General features: G+C 40.0%; 1 protein-coding gene across 2 annotated transcripts; it reads left to right on the forward strand.

Moving 5' to 3' along the window:
* Positions 1-5,425: 5,425 nt before the first annotated feature.
* On the forward strand, positions 5,426-9,828 carry LOC139933268 (uncharacterized). 2 transcript variants are annotated; one of them, XM_071927333.2, is made up of 4 exons: positions 5,426-5,726; positions 6,344-6,602; positions 8,040-8,180; positions 8,963-9,828. In XM_071927333.2, exons 1-4 carry the CDS (start codon positions 5,527-5,529, stop codon positions 9,230-9,232), a joined length of 870 nt encoding a protein of 289 aa, XP_071783434.2. In that variant the 5' UTR covers positions 5,426-5,526; the 3' UTR covers positions 9,233-9,828. The 2 variants fall into 2 exon arrangements, with proteins under 2 accessions (XP_071783434.2, XP_078139301.1); XM_078283175.1 differs by lacking the exon at positions 8,963-9,828 and adding an exon at positions 8,475-8,664.
* The last annotated feature ends 1,703 nt before the right edge of the window (positions 9,829-11,531 follow it).

The following is an 11,531-nucleotide window of genomic DNA, read 5'->3' on the forward strand; positions in this document are numbered from 1 at the left end:
TGCTCATATTCCACATACAACAGGAGAAGGGATGCCTTTAATTCCAAGCCCATTGTCAGGACAGGATATGGTAGGATGGGTTTGAGCAATGCAGAAAAGTCCTTATTTCGGAGGTCAGGTTGCCTGTGCAGAATTCAAACAGTATCAGAACTTACTGAAGTGACCGCTACTGACTATTGTGGCCATAATGTGCGACAGGTTAATTTCGCTGAATTAGCCCTCTGGAGATATAGTTTCCATTCATTACAATCGCCGGTGTTGACTTTAAACCCTTCTTATGTGCCAACTGGGCAGTACTGTATTTCTCGGTATAGGCAAGGAGAAACATCCCAAGTTTTCCTAGGTAACAGTACATGTGACTATTACATCCCATCTAGTTGTGGGACATATGAGAGTATCCCTAAGTGGTGCCCTCAAATGCGTATGTGGTAGTAAAGCGTATGCTTTTCTCCCAACCAATTGGACAAGTTCCTGTTATGTTGCATATCTACTACCTCATATGTATGTTAACGAAACTCTGATCCACAGGCACTCGTATTATCCCCACCGTGTGAGGCGAGAGGATAGGATCAGTGAGGGCAGGAGATTCATGACAGGGCTACTACCATGGTACGGTGCTGTAAGTAATGCTCATGAAATAGACAGACTGGCAGCAGATTTGGAGAACCTCACGGGACAGGCCGAGGCGGGTTTTGAATCTCTGAATGAGGAACAAAAAGCTAACAGACTAGTGTCATTACAAACTAGAATGGCCCTTGATTATGTTCTGGCTTCCACTGGCGGAGTATGTCACTTAATAGGACAAGAGTGTTGTACTTACATACCAGATCCCTCTGATAATGTTACCCATGTGGTCCATCACCTAAATTCTCTGTTGAAAGACATGAAGGCGCATGATTCTCCCAGTGCAACGGTCTGGGATCTCATTGACTGGCTTAAACTGACTCTCGGCCCCAAATTGTGGTTGATATTTCAGCCCCTGATCATAGGGTTTGTGGTCCTGGTCAGTCTGGTGGTGGTTATCAAATGTAGTATCTCTCTCCTGTTGTCTCTAATGCAGAAACCAGCTCGTCAATTTGTTGTTCAAAATGCTCAGTGCACCTCTACTGACAGCAGTAAAGATGCCTCTCTGGCTACAGGGTCGGCCTCAGAAATGGACTGGGCTCCATTTTATCATGATGATTCTGATTCAGATGCTGAATTGCTACTCTGGAATGAGGTCCATACTACTGCAGTGTGATTGTGATGAAAAGGGCCACAACAGGCCAGGTCTCTGAAGGAAAAGTCGAAACCACTCTGCATCGTATGTGCTAGCACCTCTCCACAGTGGTGACCCTCTACTGAGTGTAAAGCTCATGGGTTGAAGACGACGTACCTTTATTGTATTCCTGTTATGATTTCTATCCATATTAATTGAGGCTTGCTTGTATCTCTTAGAAGTAATATTTTCCTCACTGTTTAAGTGAAGTATACATAGGGTAGGATGCATCTTGCGTTGTTTTGTTTTACTCTTACTTGCCAATCTGTGCCGAAGGATGCTGCTAACGTGACTCTTTAATTCCAGCATCTACCTCAAACATCATAAGCTTGGCTGTAGTTTTGTTTACAAAAAAAATCTTCCCAGTGTGATTTGGATTTGATTTGTTTCATGATTTGAGTGTTACGAGAAATTATCTTGATAATCATATTATAATATGTGTGGTTTGAATTACTATGTTATCATTTTATAATGTGTGATTTTACTTTTATTCTACGTGTATGATTTCTGAAGATCAGCAAAAGTATGACACTACGGTTTTTCCTCTGTATAAATGATTGAGGTTTTCCATAAGTGTTTGCCAATTGAAAATAGAGTAGCCTGCCGCATAGGTCTTTTACCCAACTCATGTCCAGTGTGAGGGGGGAGGTTTGGCCTTATGCTGGCCACGTGACTTGGGACCTCTGTCCACGGTATTATAAATTCTTGGTAATTTGTGATCAGTTTGTTTGGGACTGCTGGACAGAACTCCTAGGGCATGTGGAAGGTTAGTTAATTTATTTTGTTGATTTCATAATCAACAAGGGGGGAACCGTGGAAGAAAAATTAACATACATGTATGAACAGCTGAACTGGGGTCCCCTCAGAGAATGTACGGTTGCATGATGAATGGTCACCTCACTGATAACCCTTGTGCCATAACTTACTAGGCCAGAGGTCTCTTGACAAGTGAAGTGGCTCCTGTCCCAGACTATCTGTAGATTCTCTAAACTAAGACATAACATATGTTGTTGTAACTCTTTTCTGTGACCTGTTCCCATGTTAGCACACTCTGTGCGTCCTTGAAAGATACATAAAGACCAGCTCAAATCTATTCTCCTTTGAAGAAGTGTATGTAGCCTACGTGCTGTGTGCATCTCTTCCTCTTCGAAGACTCCTTCTAATAAATACTCAAGTAAGATGAACCTCTGACTCCAGAACTTTTTCCTCAACAGTGTGTCAACTTTTTCTGTGATCAATGTTGATTTACTGAAATGTTTGGCTACTTGGCTTGCTAGTTAACGTTAGTAACCAAACAGCTAGCAAACACAGTTTACAGGGCTTTATTATAAAATGCCAGAGCATGTGTTGTCTTATGAACATAAACCAAATTAGTTGTAGCCTATACATCGCTATATCACAGCAGTTCATGCAATATATTCTGTTGCATAACTCATTTGCATATGAAAGGATTAAGGGACATTAAATCACAGCTAAGGTGTGAAAATTTAGACTAGTTACATTTTCACAAGAATACAGCTTTTACTTCATGTTATGAATGATATACTGCTCAATAAAAAATGCCTTTGACACACCATGATGAAGTTTCATAGTGTCTCTATTCCAGCAGAATTTGTCTCTCTTTCCCAGTTTTTTGGGATCTGTGGTGTCAGTTTTGTGCGGTTGGGAGAATATCATCAATTTGCTTTTTTTTTGTGTCTTTGATGCGGAGGTGCATTGTGGGACAGGTCATCACACCCTATAGGATTCTCCTGAGGGAAGTGGTGCTGGGCCAGAATGAACAGGGCCTCAGTTTGAACCCTGGGCCAGCTGGGAAAAAACTAGGCAGCCAACCACAAAATAACGGCACAGAGACACCTGAAAAAGCGAGTCTCTGTCCACTTCCAAGTCAGATAGCATGCTTTTCTGTTTGACAGGTGAGTAAAAAGCTCTACCTGCTGACTGACACTAATATGAAAGCAGGTAGTTTCAAACAGTCAGAGGAAACCACTTACTTTTCTTTTAGAGCGACGTCAAACACCGGCAACTGTCATGCAAAGAAAAGCTAACAATGATGAATTTGAAAGGATATGGTGATTCAACATAACATTATCTCACCAGACATTATATTTTACTATAGCAACATACCGGGACACCTGATAAGGCCCCGTTATACCGCTACTAGCTAGCGTGTTAAATGCTATGTTAGCCATGCTAGCATGTGTTACCAAGTCATTAGGCTACATCCCCCCACCTCGTTTTAACTTTTCCAGAACACAGAATACAGACGTTAGAGCTATAGTGGTACTCGTAAAGCTTTACCGAGGTTTACTGTTATTTCTCGGAATCTCTGAAGACTTTCCCTCCCAAATCCACATATTTCACCGCCGCCATCTTTGCCTCATTGAACTGTGGGATTGACGTGAGGAGAGCGGCCGCGCACTGGCCTTTCAAACATTTCAAGGGACAGGATACCTTTTTATCTCTCTCTCTCTCTCTCTCTCTCTCACACACACACACACACACAACATCATACTTATATATCTACAATATTATTTGTTAATTGGATGCATTTAACATTCATATATTATAGAGGTTCAAAGTCTCTCTCTCTCTCACAGTCACTCTCTCCCACACACACACACACACACACACACACACACACACACACAAATAACATTATCTACAGTTGTATTTGTCAGGCTATACCGTCATAAATTTACAGCACCATATGACAGGCATCAACATTCATCAGCTATTTATTTCTCTAACCCTTTTTCACAAGCATGTATCAGGGGACTTTTCAGAGAAAGAGCCTAACTAGATTTAACTGATCAACAATCAGCCATAGATCAGAATGATGTAACACAAACAAGTAAGTAGGTAAGCAAAACAAGACATACAAAGTTTTAGCAAGACATAACAGCCTACCTATCCCACATAGCCTAACCTACCTGGCAGCACCAACCTTAGACTCTCCAAGCATAAAAGGAAAAACTCCCAAGAAAACTGCATTAGGAAAAAGATGGAAGAAACCTTCGGCGGACCAAGTCAAAGAGCGCGTAATAGGTGCCGGGACAAACAGCTTAACATGGACAGTGACAATGACATGAGAAAACAGATGATGCAGAGAGAGGCATAAGCGGCGGAGAGATGGGCCACGGTCAGCGCTGGTGTCCACAGAAACAAGGGCAGCACTCGCGATCCATAACGAGGTACAAATGTTACGCCCCTGAACTGAAAGAGGGGAAGAATAATGTAAAGAATTACAGACACACGATGCCTCTTCCTCAAGACCAAATGTGTAGGTCAATGCAATCAATCACACATTTCTTTTTTTTTTTAAAGATTTATTTTATTTATTGACAGAGAGATAGTGACAGGAAGGTATGGGAGAGAGAGAGGGGAGGACATGCAGCAAATGACCGCAGGCTGGATTCGCGCTCTACTCGGTGAGCCACCGGGGCGCCCCCAATCACACATTTCTTTGATTAGACATGACTAGCAGGTAAAACTGATTAAACTGAACCTGAATATAATATTAATATATTATAGTTATAGTATACTAGTTATACTAGTTATAGTATACTAGTTATTATAGTTATATTAAAGTAAAATAACCAAACCTGTATTTGAGAAAAGTAAAATAGCAGCTTTGTGAAAACGCTACTTTGCAGTATTGTAGTATTTCCCATGCAACATAAACCATTTTTTCTATCCATTACACAAACTATGAATGTGTGAAACTATGAATGTGAAGCAGGGCGATGCTGGAGTGTGTCAGGTTTCATGTCAACATATCAATAAAGAACAAAATAATTTATTATTGCGGCCAGAAAGCCAGCTTGTTGCATTTTTGATGCTCGCTGTCAGTATGTCCAGCTTCATTCAAACTACTTGCTGCTATCTACTTTTCATACCGTTCTGCTGTTCACTCACTCGTAATGTTGTATGTTAGGAACCGGTAAAGTAATTCACTTATTCCCCAGAAGCTGAAAATCCTGTTTGCCCACAAGGATCAGGTTCATTGTAAGTGACACTTAGATAAAATTCCACCAAAGCCGCACTTACTGTGTAATCTTGCCTTGCTTGTTTTTTTTTTTTTTGGGTAACTCCACAATCAGGATAAGGAAGCAGTACTACGTCTGCCTATAAATATGAACCTCTGTCCCACACTGAACTCATTGCCTCACAGCCAGCAAGGAGACAGAACATTAGAGACTCTCATCAGAAACCCTCAGTGATTTCTTTCAAATACTTTTTTCCTGACTTTTCCTTGACTCGACAACATGAGTCATAAGAAGATCGATAGAGAAGTTCTACTTGAAGCTTTGTCCGTGGTCTGCAATGCCAATGTAACATCTTTTCAGAAACAAAAGTCGGAGGCTGGGTTTCTGAAAGATGGGTTATCTGGAGGAGCTGCAGAAACATTTCCCCTGCTGACTGTCAATCAGCTCATCCCTACACTCCTGGATGCCGATCAAACCAGGTAATTATGGAAGATGGGATTTTTGGTACAATTATCTAGAGATAATGTTTCTGAAAATGCGTTCTATCTATTCTAGTCTTCCTTAATAACTTGATATCCCCAAAGACATTATGGTGCTGTTCACACTGGGGTTGTAAAACAGATTTTCTTTTTCTGCAATAGTCGTGAGACAATTTGTATGCTAGATTTTCCCATTGCCAACCTGACAGCTTCACCACAAAGCAGCTATAGGCCCTTTTCACATCGTCATGGTAACAGCTAAACCAGTGCATTAAAACTTCCTGTGGCAAGTTTCTTTTTGCGACTTATTGACAAACCAATCCAACAAAAGCAACAAAATTGTAATGGTTATTAGCACTAGATACATAATGTAACAAATTAAAAATGTTGGGCAGGTTGTGGATGATTTAGTGAAGGCCACAGCTGGCAACAACCTATTGAGAGAATGCATTCTGCAAGGCAGCATTCAACTGCGTAGGACTGGCTATGGCTGCTATACGATTTGCGACACTCACAATTCTTTACATTTACAATCTTTCAAATCAAGACCATATTCAAAAGGCAATTTAAATCTCAACATGAAGAGACAACCAATTATCTGGTTTGCTTCCTCACAGCAAGGCTTCAAGATCCAACTACGACTGCATCAAAAGTGTCCTCCAAAGTGATGGGCTGGCATCAGACTTCTCCACCTTGAACCTCCAGGACACCATTGAAATAGATGGACCAGTGCAAAAGCGTCACATCATTGATGAGGATGATTACTTCGACCCCAAATACGACTATGATTTCACCCGTCTGAAAGACACCAAGACATATTACAGAGGTGGGGAGGTGTATGAACGCCCATGCGGTTGGACCCGTTTCGCCATCAAGGTGCATGCGCTTCTATTTTGATTTGACTTTAAATCAACATCAATCAGTCATATTCTTCAGACCAGATAATCTGGCTACTTATCTGACAAGTCTGATTCCTCTTTAAAGAATGCATTCATACTCTGATGTGTGTTTGAGAGGGTTTGCCTTAAAGGAATAGTTCACCCAAAAATGAAAATTCTGTCATCATCTACTCACCCTCATGCCAAATGAAACACAGGTGAAATTTGTTAGTCCATATAACACACAGGGAGGTTGCCAGCACAACTTGGTAGCAGCCTTCTCCAAAACAACTGAAGTCAATGGGGACCAGTTCTTTAGTTCCAAAACAAAAACAGCCAAATAATCACACTGTGAATAGAAAGACCGATACACCATTATTTGTTGCAAATCAATCAGCTGTAGTTAAGATTTGCAGTAAATTATGGTGTAAATATACTGCAGGTCTTTTTGGAGCTCTGAAGAACCGGTCCCCACTGACTTCAATTGTTTTGGAGAAGGCTGCTATGGAGTTGTGCTGGCAGCCTCCCTGTGTGTTATATGGACAAACTTCATCTATGTTTCAACTGGCATGAGGGTGAGTAGATGATGACAGAATTTTCATTTTTGGGTGAACTATTCCTTTAAGGTATAACTGCACACTGCAACTACATTTTTCTATACATTTCAATTTTTCTATTTTGTGTTCATGATAAGATTAAACTTTTCTCCCCCAGGAGAAACTGGGTCATTGTAGCAGCAGATAGTAACAGGATACAGTAAATAAAAATAGAATATAAAGAGAAAAATAGAATAAAAACAAGAATATAGCAAATTGGGATTATATAATCATCCAAGCAATTCAATACAAGAACATGTTAAAAGATAATGCATTTTTCAGTAGCAGTGGTCCAGGTTTCTCTGTTTCTTCACACAGTCAGCATAGTTACAGATATCAGCGCTCGTTTTCCTCTTTCAGAAGAAGCCATTTGCTGCCATTCATTCTTGTCCAGTATGAAAAACAACTTCCACAGAGCGAGAGAATCCATCACAGGAAACATGAAGCTGAACTTTCTGTTTTCTCAGGAAATAATCCCTCAAAAACACTTTACCGTCACATCCATGGCTTTTCATTTAGGGAGTCTTTGTTAGCCGGGACAGCAGTTAGAGGATAAGTTCGGCGATTTTGGACCTCTATATAATTTCTCTCTTACATACCTGTAGTACTTGAACCCACAGAGAATATTGGCGCCTAACAATGAGTCCAAACAGGATTTGTCAAAAATATTTCCAAAATAATTCCAAAAAAGCCATCAGATTGTAAACAGTAGAGTTTGGTAGAAGGCGATCCACTGAGTGCGGTGCTGCTGCTTTCTATTTAAAAAAAAACAACAACCAAAACTTGGCATCTGTTGGCATCTGTCACATTATTTCCTAATGCTTATTGGTTCCTCTCAGGTCCTGGGTAAATACTCGGATGGAAATACATGGTTGGGAAATTCAAATCGTAGCACACAGTCAGTGTCAGGGGAGTGGCCTGTGTCCTACCATGGGACGTCCCAGGATGGCGCTGAAGGCATCGTCGAAGGACACTATAAGGTTCATTTTAATTTAAAAAAAGTGCTGCAATAAATGTTAAGAAATAAATTTGTGTGTGTGTGTGTGTGTGTGTGTGTGTGTGTGTTTGTGTACAACTGGCTATCCCTGCTGTAGGAGTCCCAACACATCCAATTCTTGAAAGGGGAATACTACCACTATAGGAATTTAAATTTCCCTCTGTTTATGTTCATTTATGTTCAAAGATGTTTAATGGATAAATTAAAATGTTATCTTGTTTGAGTGATTAAATTTCAAGTAATTGCATTTTTTTTAAATCCACGCTTTTTTTTACAGGCAGTTTTGGACTATTTCGACTATTCGAGTAAACACATCACAAATGGTCCTGGTCCTGATTGGTTCCCCTCACTATTGCTAAATCAGGCCAATCTTTCAATCAAGTCAGTTTGCTTCATTTGAACTGTCCCTCCACTTCAAATTAATTCAATAAATACATAAGTAAGTAATAAGTACATTTATTTGCAAAAGATCATAAAGAACATTATTCTTATCCTGAGCCATAGTATATTTGAAAATATGGAGCCTTTAAATTAAAAAAGTTTCAATTAAATATTCAAAAGGCAATTGTCAACAAGAAGAAGAGCAAATGACCATGTGATTCACATTTCTTGTAGTAACACAAACCAATGTGTGTATGTGTGTGTATTGCGTTTATGTGTGCATTACATTCTATCTACAAACTCTTCTGAAATTGGTTTGTTTTAGATATATCTGATTAATTGGTTGAAAGTTGATAAATACTAATTTACATTTGCAATTAACAGGCAGGTGCAGGTCAGAAGTATGGCTATGGGATTTATTCCACTCCACTCATCTCTGAGGCAATCTACTACGCCAAAACCTTCACCTCTAAGAAGAATGGCAAGAGGTACAAAGTGATCCTGCAGAATCGAATCAACCCCCAGTACAGGGAGAAACACAACAAGGATAAATACTGGCTGGTTCCCATCCAGAAAGGAAAGTCGTTGGAAGAAATGCAGAAGATTGTAGAAAAGGCTGTTCGTCCTTATGGCCTCCTGCTGAAAGAATTCTGACTGGGTGAGAAAGTTCAGGAGAAAACATCAAGAAATTCCTTCACTTCTCTTCTTTCTGTGATCAATGTTGATTTACTAAAATGTTTGGCTACTTGGCTTGCTAGTTAACGTTAGCAACTGAACTGCTAGAAAACATAGCTTACAGCATATATATGTACAAAGAAGAACTGCTTATAGCCTACGACAGTGGGCCTTATTATAAAATGCCAGAACTTATGAACATAAACCGATTTAGCTATATACATCGCTATATCACAGCAGTCCATGCAATATATTCTCCTGTTGTGTGATGTCAAAACTCATTTGCATATGAAAGGATTAAAGGACATTAAAATGACAGCTAAGGTGTGAAAATCTAGACTTTAGACACAAGAATACAGCTTTTACTTCATGTTATTAATGATATACTGCTCAATAAAAAAAATACCTTTGAACACACCATGATGAAGTTTCATAGTGTTAGTGTGAGTGAAGTGTCTCTATTCCAGATGAATGTGGCCATATGGCACTGTGGGGAGCACACCATGGTGAAAAAAAGACCAAGTTTAATTCTCTGTTTCTTTGCTGGTTCACTTTGCCTGGAACTGGCTGAAAAAGTGGGCGTGGCAGTGATGTAGGAGGGCTGTTTCCAGGCAACCGTTCACCTGCATGACATCTAAAGGATATCCTGTTTATCCAGTTTCCTAAGTATTCACAATGGAACATATTCTCAAAATCTACAGTAGTTTTTTGGATCTGTGGTGTCAGTTTTGTGCGGTTGGGAGAATATCATCAATTTTCTTTTCTTTCTTGTTTAAAATGACTTCAGCGGGTCTCTTTGATGCAGAATAAACAGTGGCTGGAAGCATAAAGAAATGAGCTTTTGACCAGAAGGGCCCCAGTTTGAACCCTGGACTAGCTGGGGAAAAACTTGGCAGCCAATCACCAAATAAAATGCGAGTCCCAGTCTCCTTCCAAGAGAAATGCAGTGTGGTTCTTTAGGAGTCAGAACGTAATCCAAACAACTACAGGAAACCACACCAAAACATACAAGGTTTACAAGTATGTTGTTCATTGCTCAATTGTTATTCTATACGGTTATGGGAATAAGGAGGCAGATGCTGACATCTGATAGACAGCAGTTCCTCATGCTTGGAAAGCCTGGCATAACAAAAAGAACCGAGGGCAAACCGCAGTCTGGACTGATGCTCATATTCATTTACTTCCTCCTGTTTTTAACTGGTATGAATGCCAGAGAAGAAGAGACAGACAAGTTCATCATGTTTAGCGAAAGTTACAGGGAGTGGTATCATATTTGTTTTGACTCCCACCTGTAGTAACCTGGCAGGATGACAGGTCACCAAAACTCTGTCCAATAAACGAGCCACGTGTGAGTCATGTGACTGTTGTTTACAAGCCCTGGTCTGTTTGCAGTTGAACAGTGTGAACTTAAACAAGCCAAATACAAAAATGCAACCACGTCAACTTTTCCACCATGGTTCAGAACAAAGGAAACAACTGTAGGTGATCACACCCTAAGCTTGTGCTGTCAGTCAGCCTAAACTAAATAATACAACTGCTTTCTAAATCTTGTTAGTACATCTTTGTTGAAGGTTATAAGCTACTCTCGGGTCATTGGCTTGGCACTGGTGTTTTTGCCTACATTTTTTTTTTTTTTTCTTTTCTCAAATCTTTTTATTGATTTCGCACCAGTGTTGTAGACAACAAACAGTGACATATCCAAGATGTATGAGTGAACTGGTTTCCGATTTGACAGACAAGACATATAAGCAATATGCAAGACATATAAACAATAACAAGAACATGAACCAACCCTCAGTTCTATCAACTCCTACCCAACCTTCACATACTCAGTAACCCTTCCCACCCAAATACTCAATAAAGGGCTTCCAGGTAATTGTTTACCTACATTTTTTTGTGCCAACTTCTTACTTCCTACGCCGTACTCAGCTCTTCTGCAGAACAGGTGGATCCCTGAACTGACAGCCATAACTCTTACATCAGGCGAACATTCACGAAAGCCTGAGATGGTTGGCCTCCACATGCTGCACATGCAAATCACATAATTAGGGGAGAGCGGGGCCAGTTGTCACATGGGTAAGTTGTCTCAGTGGCTTTATTTCTGAAACTAAATATTTTAGAGCCAAAAGCCCTATTAGCAAATGTTTATTTTCTTAATAAGAGGTTACCTATGTTGAATACAAACAATCCAAGTCAAAACACTCAAACATAAAAAAGGTTTTGATATCTGAAAGTAAAAAATGAAAATCTTACACACATCTTACATTCATTCTTTTCT

The sequence above is a fragment of the Centroberyx gerrardi genome, chromosome 4 (assembly GCF_048128805.1).
Source record: "Centroberyx gerrardi isolate f3 chromosome 4, fCenGer3.hap1.cur.20231027, whole genome shotgun sequence".
Taxonomy (NCBI): Eukaryota; Metazoa; Chordata; class Actinopteri; order Beryciformes; family Berycidae; genus Centroberyx; species Centroberyx gerrardi.

Excerpts from the sequence above, each read along its gene's own strand:
- LOC139933268 (XM_071927333.2), top strand. The coding sequence starts at position 5,527 with ATGAGTCATAAGAAGATCGATAGAGAAGTTCTACTTGAAGCTTTGTCC. Across the intron at positions 6,603-8,039 it reads GGACCCGTTTCGCCATCAAG|GTCCTGGGTAAATACTCGGA; the intron begins GTGCATGCGCTT and ends GGTTCCTCTCAG. Across the intron at positions 8,181-8,962 it reads TCGTCGAAGGACACTATAAG|GCAGGTGCAGGTCAGAAGTA; the intron begins GTTCATTTTAAT and ends TGCAATTAACAG.